Source organism: Callithrix jacchus, chromosome 6 (assembly GCF_049354715.1).
Source record: "Callithrix jacchus isolate 240 chromosome 6, calJac240_pri, whole genome shotgun sequence".
In the NCBI taxonomy this organism is placed as follows: Eukaryota; Metazoa; Chordata; class Mammalia; order Primates; family Cebidae; genus Callithrix; species Callithrix jacchus.
This window is the reverse complement of record NC_133507.1, coordinates 7000417-7022003: the sequence shown is the minus strand read 5'-3', so window position 1 is coordinate 7022003 and position 21587 is coordinate 7000417. Positions and strand designations below refer to the sequence as shown.

Sequence of the window (21587 nt, the reverse complement as noted above, 5' to 3'; positions counted from 1 at the left end):
CAGTGTGTGGGGACTTCACCAGACTACTGGATTTCCTGCACCTGACAGGAGGTGGGGGGTGAGGGTGGGGCGATGGGACAATAGCGAGAGGAAAAATGACTCTTAGAATAAGCAGAGGGGATGAGGTCAAAGAATAATTTCACATATCAAAAGATATATGACCTTGGCTGGGCATGGTGGCTCATGCCTGTAATCCCAGCACTTTGGGAGGCTGAGGTGGGTGGATCATCTGAAGTCAGGAGTTTGAGAGCAGTCTGACCAACATGGTGAAACCCCATCTCTACTAAAAAATAAAAATAAAAAGTTAGCTGGGCTTGGTGGCACACATCATAATCCCAGCTACTTGAGAGGCTGAGGCAGGAGAATCACTTGAACCCAGGAGGCGGAGGTTGCAGTGAGCCAAGATTGCGCCATTGCACTCCAGCCTGGGTGACAGAGCAATACTCTGTGAAAAAAAGAGAGAAAAAAGATGTATGACCTCATTTTGTACCCCTGATAAAGCAAAAAATGTTAGTTACAAGGAATAGCCTCTTTGCCTCCAATGTCTTTTCTCACTCTAATCCAAAAAGGTATCACAGAAACACAACCATGTTAATCTTCGCTTAAAACCAGTAGCAGCCTCCCATCACGCTTAAGATAAAAACACAATTTCCAGGCCGGGCGCGGTGGCTCATGCCTGTAATCCCAGGGCTTTGGGAGGCCGAGGCGGCTGGATCACAAGGTCAAGAGATCGAGACCATCCTGGTCAACAAGGTGAAACCCCGTCTCTACTAAAAATACAAAAATTAGCTGGGCATGGTGGCACGTGCCTGTAATCCTAGCTACTCAGGAGGCTGAGGCAGGAGAATTGCTTGAACCCAGGAGGCGGAGGTTGCGGTGAGCCGAGATCGCGCCATTGCACTCCAGCCTGGGTAACAAGAGCGAAACTCCGTCTCAAAAAAAAAAAAAAAAAACCCAAAAAACAAAAAACACAATTTCCCTGTAGTGTTGGGTACCAAAGAGAGTATTAAAGGAAGACCTTATAATCTCCATTGGCAACCCTATTCTGTGATACAGAGATTGACACATTCTCATACTATGTAAAATGCTATGAAAATGTAGCTTTAATTCTTCCCTTCCATCCATGGCAGCCCTTAATCTTAACATCCTATAGAGATTTCTGTTCCCCCTGTACATTCAAAGCCCTTCAGAATCTGCCCTCATCTTCCCATCCTGCCTCATCTTGTTCTTCATCCCCACATTTGCTCAAGGACCCTTTGCAAACATGCCGTCATCATCAAAGTTAAAAACTGAAGTGATCTTAGAACTTGAGAACCCCACATCCCAAGTCATTCGATGACCCCAGCTGTGGGAAAACTGGTCCTAGAACTTTCAGCTACCTCTGATGGCTGTGGATGAGCTAGATGAACCTCAGCCATTGCATGTAAACGTATGTTGCGATGCTGGCTTTAGGCATGATCTAATTAAACTATCATGCCTGTGTTATTTATTATGGGGTTTTCAAACATTTTCAAAATAATTCTCACTTTACAAAATATGCCAATACCCTCAAATATTTCAAATCACATAGTCAAATAACTTATCACTATGTTTTTAGTATAACAAGTATTCAGCACAAATAAATTATTTCTTTGATTACACAAAGTGTGCTTTCTTACACACGGTGACACTGATTTCTGATCAGATTGATTATCTTCCTTACTCTCCATGTGAAGTGTGCAGTTTCTGTAACTATTTCTGGGTTTGGATTTACTCGTAGATCCTATAAGTAGCTCTACTAGGTTTTTATTTTTCACATTATGGCAGCATTGACTTTACAGGAAAAATTCCACTTACGAATACTTTGGAAAAGAGCATTGAGGCCATTTTTCTAACCACCAAACACATGATTTCTCAACTGGCAGACCTGAAGAGCAACTCCTAATGGCCACCTTCCATCCTTCTGTATCAGAGGAAATGATAAGCAGTGAAATATATAAACTGTCTGAGCCCCAATTAATCATTCTCCTCACTTTGAATAGAAATTTAAGCCACACTTGATTTATTACAATATTTCTCTGTTCTTTTTTTTTTTTCCTTTTTTTTTTGAGATGGAGTTTCGCTCTTGTTACCCAGGCTGGAGTGCAATGGCACGATCTCAGCTCACCGCAACCTCCGCCTCCTGGGTTCAGGCAATTCTCCTGCCTCAGCCTCCCGAGTAGCTGGGATTACAGACACACGCCACTATGTCCAGCTAATTTTTTGTAATTTTAGTAGAGACGGGGTTTCACCATGTTGACCAGGATGGTCTCAATCTGTTGACCTCGTGATTCACCCGCCTCGGCCTCCCAAAGTGCTGGGATTACAGGCATGAGCCACCATTCCTGGCCTTTTTGAATTTTTGAGACACAGTCTCATTTTGTCGCACAGGCTGGAGTGCAGCGGTGCAATCTTGGCTCACTGCAACCTCTACCTCTGAGGTCCAAGTGATTCTTGTGCCTCAGCCTCCTGAGTAGCTGGGATTACTGGCATGCACCACTACACCCGGCTAATTTTTGTAATTTTAGTAGATAAAGGGTTTCACCGTGTTGGCCAGGCTGGTCTAGAACTCCTGGTCTCAATCAAGTATTGATTAATAATAGCTGTGTCCCTCTAGGCCCACATTTCTCTTTTGACTCAGAAATTGAATCTTTAGGCTTTTCTGTTAAAAGTATACACCTGAATGCCCTAATCAGTCTCAAAACCTGGCGTACACACACACACACACACAGACACACAGACACACACGCGCACACTTGTTTTTTAAATTAAGAAAGTGAAAGATTATACAAGATTAACAGCTGACATTACATATCATGACTCTTTTTGTTTAGTTTGGTTCTGAGAAAAAACAAAAGCTGTTTCTGATTAAGATGTGGCCAGTGTCAGGTGCCCTTTGGGATGTGCCCATCCACATTTGCTTTTGGGATGAAGCTACTCCACCAGCTCCTCTTTAAGTGCTTCTGTCCCTGGGGAGTGATTTATCACACATTAACAACAGTTGCAGCCTGATAGCAACTAAATTAAATGAACAAAATGAAATTGTGTGCTGTGAACTGCAAATGGTACCCAAGTGTCAAAGGCCACGGCTGTGTGAGTAAGATACCCCTGCAAATTTTCTCTACACCTTGCTGTATCTATTATGAAGGATACCTGATTTTGAACACGATGCCACTAAGCCTGAAGGTAGTTAAATGAAAACACACTTTTTGTTAAGTGGTTGTAAATAATGTGCTCTGTTTCATTCAAATAATAGGAATGACAACATATGAATCTGTGGAACTTTTGTATTAATTTCCAAGGGAACACCTATGTATGGCGTAACTCGACTGGACTTTGCATAGACTCTTGCCTGTGAAACGTAAGGTCCAAATTCATGTCCTTGTGGCAGGACTGAAACATCTGGAGTTCTGTGGTAAGCCAGTTGTTAAAACTTGTTTTATTTTGTGTGTTTATTTTTTAATTAATTAATTTTTTTAAATTTTATTTTGGTTTTGAGATGGAGTTTCACTCTGTGGCCCAGGCTGGAGTGCAGTGGCATGATCTAGGGTCACTACAACCTCTGTTTCCCGAGTTCAAGTGACTCTCTTGCCTCAGCTTCCCAAATAGCTAGGATGCCCATGCCATCATGCCCAGCTAATTTTGTATTTTTAGTAGAGACACGGTTTCGCCATGTTGGCTAGGGTGGTCTCGAACTCCTGACCTCAAGTAATCCACCGCCGCAGCCTCCTAAACTGCTGGGATTACAGGTGTGAGCCACCGTGCCTGGCCTTTTTAAATTTCTGAGAGAGTCTCACTTTGTTGCCCAGACTGGAGTGCAGGGATGCAATCTTGGCTCACTGCAAGCTCCGCCTCCAGGGTTCAAGTGATTCTCCTGCCTCAGCCTCCTGAGTAGTTGTGATTACTGGCATGAGCCACTACACCGGCAAAGTTTTGTAATTTTAGTAGAGATGCGTTTCACTATGTTGGCCAGGTTGGTCTCGAATTCCTGGCCTTAAGCGATCCACCCACCTTAGCCTCCCAAAGTGCTGAGATTACAGGCATGAGCCAGTGCCCCCAGCCTAAACCTTGTTTTATATGCAGTCATGTTTTTATAGGAAACAATCACCCTTCACCTGCAAGGATCTTATAAATTATATGGGAACATTTCCTTAATGATAGAGTTAAATGAAGACATGATATTAAGGATACCAGTTCATACTTGCAGAAACCCCTGTTTCAAGATCCACTGGTATTCTATACTTGAGTTCTAAAGCTATTCCTACCCTATAATTTAATTCCAGAGCTACTGATCATAAAGTTGTCTTATCCACTCTAAATTTTATATCCAGGCACCTTAATTTCCATCCACTTCTTCACACAGGCTCCCTTTTACATTTAATAATTATAGGAAGAACACCAGGATAGAACCTTGTTGCACTTACTTAGAGAGTCTTTATGTGTGAAAGGCTAAATTAAAACTAATCATAAAAGAACAAGACTCACGTCTTTCTTTTTTTTTTTTGAGATGGAGTCTCACTCTCTTGTCCAGGCTGGAGTGCAGTGGTACGATCTTGGCTCACTGCAACCTCCACCTCTCAGATTCAAGCGATTCTCCTGCCTAGCTTCCTGAGTGGCTGGGATTACAGATGCCCAGCACCATTCTCAGCTAATTTTTTTTTTTTTTTTTGAGACAGAGTCTTGCTCTGTCACCTGGCTGGAGTGCAATGCTGTGATCTCGGCTTAATGCAACCTCCACTTCCAGAGATCAAGCAATTCTCCTGCCTCAGCCTCCTGAGTTCCTGGGATTACAGGCCACCATGCCCGGCTAATTTTTGTATTTTTAGTTGGGGTTTCACCATGTCGCACCTGACCTCGTGATTCACCCACTTTGGCCTCCCAAAGTGCTGGGATTACAGGTGTGAGCCACTGTGCCCGGCCAAGACTCATGTTTTTCTTCTGGCTTTTTCATTCTTTGTAATAAACAGTAAACTGAAGAGTTACTAAAAGAATATTAGGCCAGGTGTGGTGGCTCACTCTGTAATTTCAGCACTTTGGGAGGCTGAGGCAGTCAGATCACCTGAGGTCAGGAGTTCAAGACCAGCCCAGCTGACGTGGTGAAACCCCATCTCTACTAAAAATACAAAAAATTAGCCGGGCATGCTGGCACATACCTATAATCCCAGCTACTCGGGAGGCTGAGGCAGTAGAATCACCTGAACCCAGGAGGCAGAGGTTGCAGTGAGCCCAGATTGTGCCATTGCACTCCAGACTGGCAACAAGAGTGAAAGTCCATCTCAAAAAAAAAACAAAAAAGATTAAGCTCTCTGGGATTCTAGCTCTCTGCTGCCTCATTGAAATATACCCCAGACTTCTCAGGTTTCTAGAATTCAAGTCATCTAATCATTAGCATTTTCTGGTTATGTTCTATTTTCTATTCAGGCCAGATTCTGTGGTTGGCCCCACAGTGAACCCATCATTAATTGCCTATGTTCTTTCTCCCTTACCTGCAACACATTAGTGCCAATCCCTACCCTTCACCTACTGCTACCAGGACTCAGGGCTAGGCAAGGAGATTTGGTGCCTGGAGGCAATGTCATCTGTTTATGCCGCCATGCACAAACACTAGTTTCTTAGAGGTCTCTCCACGGACTGGTTTTTGAGTGCATGGCCCTCTTCCATGCCCCACGTACAGTTGTCTTTCTGCATCCTTGCCTTTGGGCTATACAGTGTCCCAACAGAGGTCATGAGAGCCACACGGACCTGGTCCAGTACAAAGTCATGGTATCTAATTTCACTTGCATCTTCATTATACCTGCCAAGCAATCCTGGTTAGCTCCCTTCCTACCGTATTTCCTCTAAAAGTGAACTCCCTTGACTTGAATTTTTCCCACTGGCTTTAAGTCAGTAATGTTGATTGTCGGGGAGGTATACTTTCTCCATGCCCGGTATTTCTTTCTATGTGTGTGCGTTTTTTATTAGTAATGCTCTGTCCTCACTGCAGGCCTTTATTTACTCTGGAGGAGGACTGCTCATCTGGTTGGAGATTGGGGCAGGACGCCGCATGCTTGTCTCTCTTTGTCTTGGTCATCTGGTAGGCTTGGCACGCAGGCTGACTCTGCCTGTGGGAAGGGAGGCCTGTGGTGGCTGCTGCTGCCTGTGGCTGAGTGGCTCTTCCTAATTCTGGGTGAGTATTAGGCAAGAATGAAGCCTCACCCTCCAGTACAACTTTTATTACTAATAAAAGTGACATTTTTATCTCTACCCTCCTGCAGTCTGCGTCTGTCTCAGAGTTGCCTTTCAAAGTCAGATCAGGAATGAGGGTGTCATCCACTGGCACAGCAAAACTCCAACATTTACTGCCATCCCCTTCCTGTTATCCAGGCAAACTTGAACCCTATTAATTTAGAAGATGAAAGCATTCAGACAGGATCCTCCCCGAATGTCTTCCCCATCACTGTGTATTTGCCATTCTACAACTTCTCTACGTTCGAGGAATCCTGCACTTCCTTCCCATGACTAATCTCTCAGTTTCTCTAGTTACTATCTTGTCCTCTTCTCGGTAGGTCTCCATGACCAGCGACTTCTCTTTCTGGTCACATGGGAAGAGGATGCCAAATAAAAAGATTTCAAAGCCACAAATTGCTGATTTCCCATCAAGCCTGCAGGAAATCCAAGACATTAATCCAGGATGGGGCATGATGTCTCATGCCTGTAATCCCAACACTTTGGGAGGCTAAGGCAGGAGGACTAGTTGAGGCCAGAGTTCCAGAGCAGCCTGAGCAACACAGTGAGATCCTGTATCTACAAATAATACAAACATTAGCTGGGCATGGTGGTGCATGCCTGTAGTCTCAGCTACTCAGGAGGCTGAGGCAGGAAATTTAGTTGAGCCCAGAAATTTGAGGCTGCAGTGAGCTACGATCATGTCACTGTACTCCAGCCTGGGCAACAAAGCAGTACCCTGTCTCTAGAATTAAAACAAAACAAAACAAAACACTTCAATCCATATCCACAAATCTGACAAGAAACCACTTAACCCAGAAGTTTTGGGACAATCAGAAATGCCATTATAGGTTTGGCTTATCTAAGACCCATAGCTTTTTAAGTACAAGCCCAACTACATTTAAAATTTATGACATATGAGTTATAGCCTGCATACTGTGAAATGACAGACATTAATATGTAAATGAAAGTAGAAGATATAAAAAAGCAATGAGAGGCATTGTGCCCCACATATTTCAAAATCCTACAGTAATATACTTTTATAATTTAATATTAAGTTTGGTGTTAAGCGTCCTTGAAGCCATGGAAAAAGGAAAACATGCTGGATAACATAATTCTCATTGTTTGAGGAAAGGAAGTTTGATCTCTGACAAAATTTTGTCAGGAAAGATTCTTTCTAGCCCAATTGCTCTTGAACTGTGAACCTATGATAAGGGATGCTGAACCACAAAGAGAACTTCTGCTCCATCGTGGATTTGCAGAAGACACAGATAGCCTCAAATCTCCCAATGATGAGGACTCATGTTGCCAAATGTTCTCCTGGCATGATGAGGATAGAACACTTGGGTAGACAAAGTCTACCTTGGCCAGGCTGCCAGAAATTGATCAGACATGGTGGCTGGCCCATGCCTGTAATCCCAGGAGTTTGAGACCAGCCTGTGCAACAGAGTGAGACCCCATTTCTACAAATAATAAAGAAGAAGTTGTCTACAAAATGTTGCTATCCCACCCTCTTTGATGTTATGTTTTTGAGCAGAGATGGTGCCAACGCCAGCCCTTGTTTCTTCCTGACCATTACAGGTGGCCTAATGCTTTGGTCTTGAGTCTGCTCCTACTTCCTTACTATAAAACCTTGAACCCAGGCCGGGTGCGGTGGCTCAAGCCTGTAATCCCAGCACTTTGGGAGGCCGAGGCGGGTGGATCACAAGGTCAACAGATCGAGACCATCCTGGTAAACATGGTGAAACCCCGTCTCTACTAAAAATTACAAAAAATTAGCTGGGCATGGTGGCGCGTGCCTGTAATCCCGGCTACTCAGGAGGCTGAGGCAGGAGAATTGCCTGAACCCAGTGGGTGGAGGTTGCGGTGAGCCGAGATCGTGCCATTGCACTCCAGCCTGGGTAACAAGAGCGAAACTCCGTCTCCAAAAAAAAAAACCTTGAACCCAGAAGGAGCACAGTTGGTTTCCTTTTTGATACTCCAGGAAGGAACTCATTGAGGATGGGATAGAAATTTATATTCAAATCAGGAGACAAACTTTTGAGTCATTCATTCATTCAGAAAAATCTTGAGGCTGAAGCAGGATTGCTGAGGCCAGGAGTTTGAGATTAGCCTGGGCAACACAGTGAGACTTCCTCTCTACTAAAAAAAAAAAAAAAAAATTAGCCGGGCATGGTGCATGCATGTAGTTCCAGCTACTCGTGAGGCTGATGCAGAAGGCTCACTTGAGCCCAGGAAGTTGAGGCTGCACTGAGACCTGATTGTGGCACTGCACTCCAGCCTGGGCAACAGAGTGAGACCTTGTCTCAAAAAAAAAAAAAAAAAAAAAAGTTCTACTCCTACTGTGTGGAGATATGCAGGCTCTGGGAATATCATGGTAGACAAAAAGCAGACTGGCCCTGCCTTCATGCAGCTTAAGGCCTGAGGGTTCTGATCTAGTCCAAGGTGTGAGGTGGTCAGAGAAGTTTTCCATAAGGAATTGGCATTTGGGCAGAGATCCAAAGAAGAGAAGCAGGGAAGGAGGAAGGTATGAGGTACCCGCCATGTATGGAAGTGAAAAATGATGGAAGCAGAAATGGATACGGAGAGCTCAGGTAGAGGCAGCTACGGGAACGGAAGTGGAAAATGATGGAAGCTTGTACTAGGTGCATCGGGGTAGGGATGAAAAAACAAATGGACCAGGATTTATTACGAGGGGAAGTAAACAGAATGTGATGATTGTTAATGATGAAGAGGGAGGTGCCACAGTGTTTGCCAGTTTGCTGACTGAGCTTCATGGTAGTGACATTCACAGAGACTGGAGCACTGGAGATGTCCAAGTTGGGAGGAGAACCCTGACATCAGGGGCCCTGAGACATGAAAGTGGGCGTGCTTGGCAGAACCTGGGGTTCAGTACCCTGCTGCCACCACTGTTGTGTCAATCAACACTGAATCGTATTGCAAATCTCACTGCAGGACTGAATGTTGGATCTGACAAAATGTTGGAACTTTATAATAAAAACAAACAGTTAAATTGTTAGCATTTAATGTAACTTTCCAAGCATTAGGAGAGAACCATGAATTTGGATTCCGCACAGAAGCACTAAAAGCACCCTGCGTGGAGGAGCATGATTAATGGGTGCCCACCCTGTGTGAACAAGCTTGTAAGACTGAGTCATGAGAATCAGTGGCTCAGCTCTGAAAGGCAACAGGGAGACAAGGCATAGGCTGACATGCTCCCAAGCAGACCCTACAAACTGACTGGCGGTGGTGAAGACATCACCAAGAGAAGAGCAGGAAGACCATTAAATGGGAAATGATGATGCAGAAAATAAAATTAATCTTTTTTTTTTGATGGAGTCTCGCTGTGTCACCCAGTACGGAGTGGTCATTCGATCTCAGTTAACTGCAACCTCCACCTCCTGGGTTCAAGCAATTCTCCTGTCTCAGCCTCCTGAGTAGCTGGGATTTCAGGCGCACGCCACCACACATGGCTGATTTTTGTATTTTTAGTAGAGAAGAGGTTTTACCACATTGGCCAGGCTGGTCTGGATCTCCTGACATCAGGTGATCCACCCACCTGGCCTCCCAAAGTGCTATGAAAGCGTGAGCCACTGCGCCCGGCCTCAGAACTAATCTTATATGGAAAGAATTTCAAAGAACTGGCAGAAATGCCTAAGTACTTCAAGTATGATTTTTAAAGTAGTCACAGGCACCCAAAGCTAGGTACAAATAACTACTTTTTGCTGGCCTAGCTAAGAGGGAAGGAAGACTCCCTTTTCCTCAAGCCTCCTCTTTCTGTCTCGGGCATTCACCTGTGAGTCAGCCTAGCCAAGGCCAAGGGAAATGGAGGGGCAGGAATGTGCTCCCATCACTCCTGGGATCTCAGCCGAGGGAAACAGGAAGCAGCATGTTTTTCTGCCCTCCACACTTTCATCCCTATTACGTGTGTACAGAGCCCCCAGAGAAAAATGCTATTTGGTAGTGACCTGATAAGCACATTCTTGGAGCTTTGGTCCAAGAATGGTAAAAATCCACGGAATGCCAGGGAAGGGAGAGGAGAAGCAGAGCAAAACAAAACACAATCTCCACTGTAAATGACTGGCTAATATTACATTCGAGTTAATGTCTAACTAAAAAGTGGAAATTTTAGATGATCTACATGGGGTGCCTTATCTTTCTCATGAAGAAATAATTTTGATATTTTGAAAGTTTAGCAATTACTCTTAAGATATCAAACAAGCATTTCAAAGTCTTATTAATAAAAGATTTGCCTTAGTAAGGCAGAAGGTGGTGCAGGTAACCCTGGGGTTTGGCTGCTTGGATCACAAGGTAACTGGGTCTAGAAGGGAACCGGCTCCAGGGACCCATAGGTGCCATCTCCCCTCCTGCACTGGCCTGAACGTGCACCAGGGAGACCTAAGTGCATCTGTGAATTCCCGTGACTGGGAACTGCCAGCTGCAGTATCTTTCTGAAGTCCCTCCCTGTTACTATGGCTCTCCATGTGTCTGTGTTCGGAAGCTTGAATTCTGTGTACTCAAGGATAGAATGCAGAGCTGGCATCGCATAGGCATGGCTCCTCTGAGCTCATCCTTCTGGCCACACTGTTAGCGAAACCCCTTGGAACAGTGTGTTATCAGTCGCAAGATCTTTAGCAAGCTGAAATTGCTTTTAGAAAGTGAGACGGGCTCTCAAAACTTACAATGATAAAAAGCGCAGAGGGAAGGTTGATTGCTCCTGTCTACCCTTTGCCAGTTGCTCTTTCCCAGCTTAGGGTGGAGCAATACTACAAAGTTTGGAAAATGTCACCATTTCTGTCCCAGCCTGATTTCGTTTACTTACTCATTGATTCACACATCCTGCATTCATTCACTCTGCATTTGTTAAGCATTACCATGGAGATTAGGCTGACCTGTCTGGGTACCGAGGATGCCAAGGTGTCTGAAAGACAGACCCTGCCCTAGTTTAGCAGCTCCCACCCTCATGTGGGCAGACACCTCAGCCACACCCTGCACTGCCCCGCTCCAGTTCCCACTCACAGGGCAGCCCCAGGAGGGAGCCTTTCCTCTGCCCCGTGAGGCTGGGAAAGGTGCTGCAAAGATGCAGCAAACAGCTAGGCAGGATGAGGAGGGCAGCCCCAGGGGAGGACCACGTTGGCAAAAGGAAGTCAGTAGCAAGAGCAGGGAGAAAGACGGCTTTCTGTAGCTTCCACTAACCTTGTGGAAACGCCCCCACTTTGGGGTAGAGGGTGAAGGTAGGCAAGAACTGTTAGGTTTTCTTTTGGCCCAGAATATGTGCAATAAATGTCATTCCCTTCTATATCCAATGCACAATCATCACCTAGGAACTTCCTCACCGTTTCCAGAGCATAAAACCTAAAGTTTAAATAAAACATGAGAACTCGGGGTGAATGTTTAAAGGGACACTGGCATCCCCACAGAGTGGGGCGTCCGACCCTGGCCCACGGGCCCGCGGTGGGGACCCTAAGCGTACCTCTCACAAGTGACGCGGATGCGCTCGTCGCTGGACGACTGCTGCTCGTCCTCCTTCTCCCGGAAGTGCTCCTGCACGCACTGCTCCTCGAACTCGTGCAGCCTCTTCAGCTCCTCATCGCTAAGGAACAGCTCTGTGTGAAGGGAGAAGTGTCGGCCACGTGAAAAACAAGAAGAACATTCTGTGGCCTCAGGGTGAATATCACTGCGCCACTTTAATTAAGCTTTCTTCAAGGCCACTCCTAAGGCAGTTCGCCACTACTCCAATTTGGTCTGTATCCAAAATGTGGTTGGCCGGGCGCGGTGGCTCACGTTTGTAATCCCAGCACTTTGGGAGGCCAAGGCGGGCAGACCATGAGGTCAGGAGTTCGAGACCAGCCTGGCCAACACAGTGAAACCCTGTCTCTACTAAAAATACAAAAATTAGCTGGGCGTGGTGGCGGGTGCCTGTAGTCTCAGCTACTTGAGAGGCTGAGGCAGGAGAATCGCTGGAATCTGGAAGGCGGAGGTTGCAGTGAGCCGAGACCATGCCATTGCACTCCAGCCTGGGTGACAGAGCTAGATTCCATCTCAAAAAAAAAAAAAAGAAAAGAAAAGAAAGAAAGTGTGTGTAGGGGGTGGTTGTCATATGCCTCTTTCAGTTGGAGCCAAATGGCCTGCTTTTAAACATAAAAAAACAAAACTACATCTACTGGGAAAGTAAGGCCAAGTAATATTTCCTGGAAAACTTTTTGTAACTATTTTTATGAACAGAGTCAAGCCGATAGCATTATTTTCTCATTTCCTTTATGCAACAAATTAAGACATTTTGAAAGGAGCATTGAATTTATCCAGAAACTTACAGAGTCATTTGAGAATCAGCTCAACTGATCTCCATGAGCTGGCTTTCCATGATGTTAATTACTAACAAATTAACAAAACTAGAATAAAATGGATACAAAATGAGAAGCTTTTTGCAAAGAGAAGCAGTTGGACTGAGTGTGGTGCTTTTCACACGTGCAATTAGAGTGAGATTTCTGTGAGGATGTTCAATTGGAACACTATTTTGAAATCAGCCCAACCTAGAAAGGAACAGCCCTGCACATACTCAGTCCACGATCCCGTTCCTCTTGGTCCCCTTCTCTCTTTTTCCTGCAGCGGGCACTGAGACGCATAACGATGATATAGATGTGGCTTAAAATGATCATCGGTGGGGGCAGGACTGGCCTGTCATGAAATGTCATAATAAGCTGATACCGCTGGAACTTCCACACCTGGTTGGATATTGATTTTACTTCGAAGAAGGTATTGCTTTAAAAAGAAGACATTTTTTACAGTTAGTTACATTACCTTGTATAGTGATTGCCCAGAACAGTCAGTTACTCACATTTAAATGAAAAAATGAAATGGCCTTTTAGTGCCCTTTAGTACTGATGCCTTGATCAGTCGATCTTCCGCTTCATCCATCCGTGTGGATTATCTATGCTTAACAACATTGTACTCAATAGCTAAGTGTAATAAACTGCTATGTACTACTTTCTTGAGAAACCACACCATAATCCACTCATATACTCAGGAAACTTAATTTCCTACATATAGAGGGATAAGCCATTTAAGCATTTTATCATGTTTAAACTTTCCATTAGTCTAACAAGTAGATGACTACTTTTTTTTTTCAACTGAATTGATTAGTTATTGAACTTACTTGATTGAAGTTTCATTATTTTGGACGTGGGGTAGGTACAATCTTTGTCTTACTTTAGCTTCCAACGGGAAGCAGTAAGTGGATGATTTCATGGCCTACAACACAGACCTTAGGAAAGCCAGTTACCTTCCATGACTTTAGTTTTCTCGTCTCTCAAGCTGGAAGTTTGGACCAGGTTTTCTCCAATGCCCTGTCCAATTCTAGGATCGTATATTTCCGTGAAGGCTTTTTCCCTCTATATTTTTCATCTTAGAAGCTAAAATCATTTTTTTCAACATTTATTGAGCATGGTCAACATACTCAACACAACATGCCAAATAGGTTTTATAAGAAACTTGATGTCATGCTTTAAGCCATTTTTTAGGCCATTTTATCTTGTATAAATGATCAGAACGAAATGTTTTACATAGTTTTATAGTAACTATAACAGCTTATGAAAGTATCACTGCCTTGTACACCTCTACTGATGAAGGAAAAGCATGACCAGATCAAATCTTCTGTACCCCAGGAGACTTTCATCTAAGAAAATATTTTCATCAGATTAAGATACATGATAAAGTGTTAAAATACTAACCGTGATTACATTTAAATGCATTTAAGTGTCAGCTCTTAATTTATGAATACATTAAGACTGATTAAGTTTGAACAAAGAGACTGCAAAAATTGGATCTACTTAAAAACCCCAATGAAATTCTCTGCAAATAAATTAGTAGCCTGGGAGATTTCTGAGATTAAGTGGCGAATGTGTACAGTAATAAATAATAAACATGTGGTCACTGGCTGTGACACGCACTTGAACACAGCAATCAGCAGGTTCACCAGCAGGATGTTGGCCACCAGTAGGTAACATGCCATGAGTGCTGGTGTGAGCCAGGCGCCAGGGATACAGGGAGGAAGCCGCTTGCCCTCCTCATCATATAGGTTCTCACCACAAGGAGCTGAAAGAAAAAAATTGTTTTGTGTTTGCTTTTTACTTATGATGAAAAGGATAAACATCTCTTACGTATGTTTTTCAATGACCTATTTCTTTTTTAATATGATTCTTTCTTATTTCACAAGCAATATTTTTCCATGGGGAAAAAATAAATGCATACAAAGAAAAAGGTCAGAAACTCATATCTGTACTCGGATATAGTCATTCTTTGTCATATTTCTAAACATTTTCCCATTTCTTTATTGTGGCTTTCAAATATAAAAGTCTTCATTTTTAAGCAGACAAATGAATCTTTATGTTTTTTTCCCTTCGTTGTTATCCATTTGAAAGTCATTGTGGTGGCCGGGCGCGGTGACTCACACCTGTAATCCCAGTACTTAACGGAGGCTGAGGCGGGTGGATCACCTGAGGTTGGGTGATTGAGACCAGCCTAACTAACATGGAGAAACACCATCTATGGAGATCGAATAAAGAAAGAAAGAAAGAAATCCCATCTCTACTAAAAATACAAAAATTAGCTGTGTGTGTTGGTGCATGCCTGTAATTCCAGCTACTCGGAAGGCTGAGGCAAGAGAATCACTTAAACCTGGGAGGCGGAGATTGCGGTGAGCCAAGATCGCACCATGGCACTCCAGCCTGGGCAACATGAGCAAAACTTGGTCTCAAAAAAAAAAAAAAGAAAGTCTCAGTGGCTTCTAATTATTTAATATTAGCTTATGTTGCCTTCTGGTTGCTTTCTTGGTTTCACTGACACATTACATTTGAAAATATTTTTGTGTCTTATGGGGTAGTGATCCCCTCTACTTCCCAAATTGTTTAATCAACTGTTTCAATGTCATGTTTGAAAAATAATCTTTTCTGCCTCTGCTCATTTGAAATGCTACTTTATGTCATAGGGGGTCTATTTCTCCCCTAAAAAAGTAGGGTGATCCCAACAGTGAATTTATGGTTCTCTTTACTTTTCACTTACAGTTTAAAAAGTACTGGCACCAAAAAACAGTTTAAGACTATTAGTAATCAGCTAAGGAAAAGGTAATTAAGAAACACATTCCATAGACTAGAATAATCAATTCCATGTAAACTTACGATTAATTTCCATGGCGTAGACTACATAACGATTGGAAAGCAGGATTTTTGTTTTGTTTTGACAGGAGGGGAGGAAAGAAGATAAGAGGATGGTTGAGAGAAAAGTGAAACAAATGATTTAACAACAGAACTGTTTTGCTGTGAAGAAATGCAGGTATTTTAAGCTTGGGAATTACTGATTCACACTGAGAAACAGTGATCTACTTAGAAGAATTACACGTTATAATTCTGGAAATTATATTTCATGGATATTTATTTTACCATCTGTCATCAGTAAGAACAAAAGCTCACTAGTTAAAAATACTGTGAAAAGGACATGTTACTGGCAGATGATCATTCGAACGTACAGGTTAACCAATCACACACTCCCTATATTGCAACACAAACATCTCATAAGCACTAATAACTACAAGATTATTAGTTAATAGTCAGATAGAGAATTTAAAAACCTACATTTAATCATGTTACTGAGAATAGCACTGCCTAAAGTTTACCTCTTACCTTCTCTCATAACCCAATATAATTTTTAAAGAAAGCCCAACAATAGAAACATTACAGTTTATGTGTGGAATCCAGGGACTTTTAACATGTATGTATGGCTATCTAAACTAATATGCTTTTGAAACCAAATTAGATTTTTATATTCTGGCTTACCAAGCTACTCAGACATGTCAGTAGTCGACTCTGTGATACTTGCAATAGTGATATGGTCAGAAGGACATTAGACAAGTTAGAAAGAAGGTAACGACAGTCCTACACTGTATATGAGAGGAAGATGAGAACTTTCTGTTCTCAAATAGCAGAGCTCTGGAAACAGCGATCTACACGCTATTATAGCTGACGCTTTAGGATAAAGTACAGTATGCAAATGGAAATGTTGGTCCTGAAATGAAAATGGGATAAAGTGCCTCCTTCACTGGTGGAACATTTATTTAACTGTCCTGGTGAAACAGGTACAAGAACATTTAAGCTTGATATCCCTTCAACCCAGAACACGGCTCAGACTGCAGAGGAGCTGGGGCTACGTTCCCCAGAAATCTGGGCAGGATCACAGCCCATTCCCTCTGCTAACATCCAGATTATTTTTAATAATACAAAATAGCACTCTAATAGTGAAGACAAAATGGGTAGCTATGTCGAAAATGGGCTCTGATGGCTTGAAGAAGAGGATAGTGGGAAGCATCAGTTACTCTGCCATGTCACCAGTTTATTCTACTGGAAAACATGACCAGCCTTATCCTGGGGTGGGGAGATACTGAGTTGAAGAAAGACTAGGCTATTGGCATTGGAACTGCATTCATGTGACAGGATGTCCATCAGATCCAGCTCAAGGGAAGTGAGACTCTTCTGGAGTTCTAGTGAATTATTTTTAGAATAAAAGAAGTGACTGATGTCTGAGAAATAAGTACGAAGTTCCATCATTTGTACTTATTTCTTTGTAAAATAATTTGATGCCTATGGTGAAGAGACAAATATTTTTTACTTCCAAATTAATATATGTTCTTCCATTAATTTGGAACTGATCATCTGCCTCAGAAGCAGGGAAGAGAATCTTACTATGGATTCTACTCTTACGGTCTATCTGGTCTGCAAACACCTCTCCATAGATCATCCAGTAGGGCATGTAGAAGATGTTTCGGGCCAGTTTCCAAGACGGCTTCTCCTCTGGGTGCAGAATGGCTTGACGGGCTACTCCGAAGCTCATGAGCACAACCAGCATGATGACCACAAAGTAGAGCATGTCGATCATCTGAGGAGGGAGAGCATTCGTCTGCCACTGTCCTGGCTCAGTGGACCACATTCACCCTGGCTCATTACATTGCTTTCTCCAGCTAAGCCCTTCAGGAGTGCTTAATTGGGATGATGAAAGCCTCTTTCCCTTCCTTCCTTCCCATCCACGGGAAGGCTTCTTCCTGCCCCATGCAATGCTTTATGTCTAGAATGTCTTCTAGAACATTCCTATCCTCATCTGCTCTTCATCCTTCTTGCTTCTCCTCTTGTTACCCTTAGTAACTACAACTGCAGATGGAGAAAGGAAAGAATCATGAGAAAAGATGGGAGTTTGTAAGGAATACTAAGGAGTAAGAGGAGGAGATACCTAAGGAAATAAAAGGATAATGAATTGAGGGTGCAGGCCAACATTTACTCATTTATTACACAAGTGCTGAGCGGCTACAGTGAGTAATGCCATGGATACTGTGGATCCTACTGGCGTAATTCCTAATTTTGAACGTCCATGAAGATGGAGGCCCTTGCTGGAATTAACTAAAGCATGCGTCCCTTAGCTGAAAACCACTTGCCATATAAAGAGTCCTTCCTAAATGCAGGCGGCTTACTCTCTTCTTGCACCAGCCCTAACACTGAGGCTCTTTTAGGTAACGTGAGGACGACCCGCTGCTTCATTTTCACTTTCATATGCTCTGGCCTGATCTGGAGGACAGGTCGTCATGGTCTAATCATGTTACCTTCCTGTGTTCACTGCAGGTCGGAGGGCATGAGTTGAAGATCATCTGGAGCACAGACTGGGGAATGGCCCTGGGCTCCCCTTATCTCTGGCTTCTACCACATGTTAGGAGGTTATAAATCAGGTGGGTTTTTTTTTAGGGGGTGCCCTATATGCATTCCAAAGTGGATGAGGTCTCATAGGACACCAAATCCATGTCCCTGTACTAAAGAATGCTGAAAATATGTTTCCAGCCATCAGGAAGTAAGTATTTTGAGACATCTGTTTTGCTACTGAATTCCTATTGCATCAAAACTTGATGTTTTCCTATGCCCTGGGAAAGTGAAGTAAGCTTTTATTAAAAAGGAGGCTATTTTCTTTTATATTGCTGTCAAAATAGACTCAAAAATAATAAATCAAAAGGAATGAAAAACAAAAGTAGGCTGGGCTCAGTGGCTCATGCTTATAATCCCAGCACTTTGGGAAGCCGAAGCAGGTGGATCACCTCAGGTTGGGAGTTCGAGACCAGCCTGACCAACATGGAGAAACCACATCTCTACTAAAAAAATACAAAATTAGCTGGGCATGGTTGTGCATGCCTGTAATCCCAGCTACTCAGGAGGATGAGGCAGGAGAATTGCTTGAACTTGGGAGGCGAAGGTTGCAGTGAGCCAAGATCACACTGTTGCACCACTCCAGCCTGGGCAACAAGAGCGAAACTCCATCTCAAAAAAAAAAAAAAGCAATTAGTTATGCTAGAGTTGAAATACGGACATGGTATGGAAGAAGGAAGACAGTATATATTGAGTGCCTGATATATACTTATATATGTGTGTGTGTGTATGTATACTATATATGTATATATACATACGTACATATATATATACACACACACACACATATATACAGTGTACGTATGTATACTATGTATGTACATATGATATGTATATATACAGAGTAGGCCCTCAACTCATGTTTTTCTATTGGATTTTATTAAGTTATCAACATGTAGGAGAACTGTGTATCTTAAAGCAAAGAACGTTTCCTTTAAAAAGCCAATTCAAAAGAAAAAACAAATGAAATTGAAGAAAGCCATGCCCAAGGCCTGTTCTTATGTCCTAACCACAGCCAAAGTCTCTCTGGTCACCCACAGGATGTCATTACTAACCATCTTTCCAATCATCATCACATATGGCCCCAGATACTTGTTGACACCAAAGATGTCCAGGACGCGGATGTACCAGAAGATGATATCCACACAGTAGATCACCCGGCCGTAACCCATATAGGGCTGGTTCTGTAGGCGAAGAATTGCTCCAATCATGAAAGTGGAAATGGCCACGAGATCTGTGATGTTCCAGTACTCCTGAAGCCAAACTTTGATTTTCTGGCTGAGTTTGCCCGGTTCTGACATGAGGATCTGAAAACAAACCCCAAAGAACAATACACTGAGATGCCGAATTGTGAGTCTTGTCTTAGAATCTTGGAACAGTAAGACTGGTGCAACATTCCAGGGCATCTGGCCCCTTTCCTGCTCAAAACCTCTTAACACTCTTCTTCTCAGGCACAGAGAGACATCTAGAAAGGGAAATTCCACGGAATCCTCCCTATTCTTAGATTCAGGGTTTTACAAACTCAGGAAATGCCTTCTAAATTATGTCCTTCTGGCTGCAATTAAAGCAGCTGCATTTTGATTTCTTTCTTAATTATCTGGACACGTGCCTGTTAATCCACATTCCACACTCACACAGAACAAAAACTCTAGAGCAGTGATGCGCCCTACGCGGCCCCACAGAGGTTCAATTCACTCAGTGGAGATGGCAGAATGGGACTAGGAAATGTTTTGATTTGCCAAAATGCCTTTGCAACTTAGACATGAGAAATCAGGGCGAAGTTAGACCAGGTTTTCCCCCATGTGAGATATTATCCTTTCAAAATCACTGCTGCTTAAGGAGAGACTCCCACAGAGTAAAATGCAAGATATTTAGCAAGCAGCCCACACGGGCATGTGCAGAGCCATTCCAATGGCACAGCTGTCTGTGGTGCCACAGCAGGGTGGAGGGTTGCCGTGCCAGGTGGTTCCCCTTCAGGTGCAGAGGCCTTGGGGATCTCTGCGGTAGGATGGGGCAGTGGCTATCTATCAGCCCACACAGAAGGGATTCACTAGTTTAACAACCTGTGCACACCAGCTGATGGCCACCCTCTCTCTCCTGTAATGGGGGACAGGTTCCTGGAATAAAGAACAGTGTCTCAGTGTATGGTGGACCCTCAGCAAGGTCATGACGGCACAGCAATGGTAAAGAGGCCACTCAGGAAATCCCAGTTGCAGCGCCTGCAGAATTTGAATGAAGCCCAGCTAGAAAAGGAGCAGTAAAAGATGGAATGCATAATCTTAGGTTCAGTGCTCTTTTAGTTTCTCAGGCTCTCATTAGACCGATGCCATCAGATTCCAGAGGGAATCTACCTGGAATAGGTTAGTAATGTTTTTCAGTTCAGTGAAAGGGTCAATAATAATTGCAAAATAGTCGTATTGGTTCTATACCAGTTGGAGAAAGGATATGAGATGGTGCTGTGGACTTTTTCGGTTCAAGTTGCTTTTTTGCTTGCATACATGCTTTCTCTTTATAAGCAAAGGTAGTAAAATAAAGCTTCTGAATGACATTGGAAAGGGAAGTACCTGGCCCATCTTTCCTCTGCTGTCTGCAGAGATTGCCTTCTAGGAGTTACATTTTCTCTCCAGCCCTCTGGGATAATAAGTGTCATGTGTGAGATGGTATCTGTTCTTTTTCAACACTGAGTTGAAAATCCTGTTCCCTATGTTTGCAGCAAATGCTCCAGGCCCCTTCCACATGCCCTGGAGCTTTTCCCCAGGTGGGCTTGCCCACCCTACCTGCTGCAGGCACTGCTGTTAGGCCCACCCCTGCCCCCTTCTGGGAGGCTTGCTTTTGGACACTTGGAGCCATGTCTCTGGTGGGTACCAACGACTGATTGAGGTGGGGCCCAAAGGTGAGACAGACTCCACGGTGTCCAGTCCACGCAGAGTCCCCTGCAGGATTAGGCCAAGGGCAGGGTCCACCTGAAGCCACACCTGGCTTGGCACCATTCCCTCCTCACCAGGAGCCCTCCTTTCATCAACCTCTGGCACAGGGAGATAACATTTTTCTCCCTGTAACTTTGGATTTTGGAGCACACTGTGCAAGTGTCTCTTGTAGCTCTCTTTCTTGTTTCCAGTCCCCCCCAAATAAGCAGATACTCGTACCCAGGTGCAGTAACTGGGTTATCTCAGGTTGCTGGCAGCATTTGCTGATGTTTTCCTACTGATTCAGACCTGTTTTCATCATTAAATATCATTTATTTTGCCTTGTGTTTTCATTTTCAAGTTCAGTTGAAGGAGAAGATGATACATATTAAAATGAATGGAATAAACTTGGGATTCTGACACTTCCAAAAAAAGTCCCACAGTGTGTATAGTTTGGTTTTTTGGTTTTGTTTGTTTTTGAAATGGACTCTCACTCTGTCACTCAGGCTGGAGTGCACAATCTTGGCTCACTAACCTCTGCCTCCTGGGTTCAAGTGATCCTCCCTCTTGAGGAGCTAAGATTACCGGCACCCACCACCACGACTGGAAAATTCTTGTATTTTTAGTAGAGACGGGGTTTCACCATGTTAGCCAGGCTGGTTTTGAATTCCTGACCTCAAGTTAGCCTCCTGCCTCAGCCTCCCTAATAGCTGGGATCACAGGTGTG

The 21587-nt window shown here is 43.5% G+C and overlaps 1 protein-coding gene across 6 annotated transcripts in view; it reads right to left on the bottom strand.

Annotated features, from left to right (window-relative positions):
- The window catches only part of TRPM1 (transient receptor potential cation channel subfamily M member 1), a 166453-nt gene that overhangs the window by 14444 nt on the left and 130422 nt on the right, over nucleotides 1-21587 (bottom strand). For 3 of the 6 annotated variants that reach the window (XM_035303617.3, XM_035303621.3, XM_078329036.1), the window contains exons 21-26: nucleotides 19010-19261; nucleotides 16974-17148; nucleotides 15399-15419; nucleotides 14172-14316; nucleotides 12782-12984; nucleotides 11696-11828 (exon numbers count right to left, since the gene is read on the bottom strand). In XM_035303617.3, coding sequence (XP_035159508.2) covers nucleotides 11696-11828; nucleotides 12782-12984; nucleotides 14172-14316; nucleotides 15399-15419; nucleotides 16974-17148; nucleotides 19010-19261 — 929 coding nt within the window. Of the gene's footprint in view, nucleotides 1-11695; nucleotides 11829-12781; nucleotides 12985-14171; nucleotides 14317-15398; nucleotides 15420-16955; nucleotides 17149-19009; nucleotides 19262-21587 lie in introns of those variants that run through there. The other 3 variants (XM_035303616.3, XM_035303618.3, XM_078329037.1) reach the window with 3 other exon arrangements.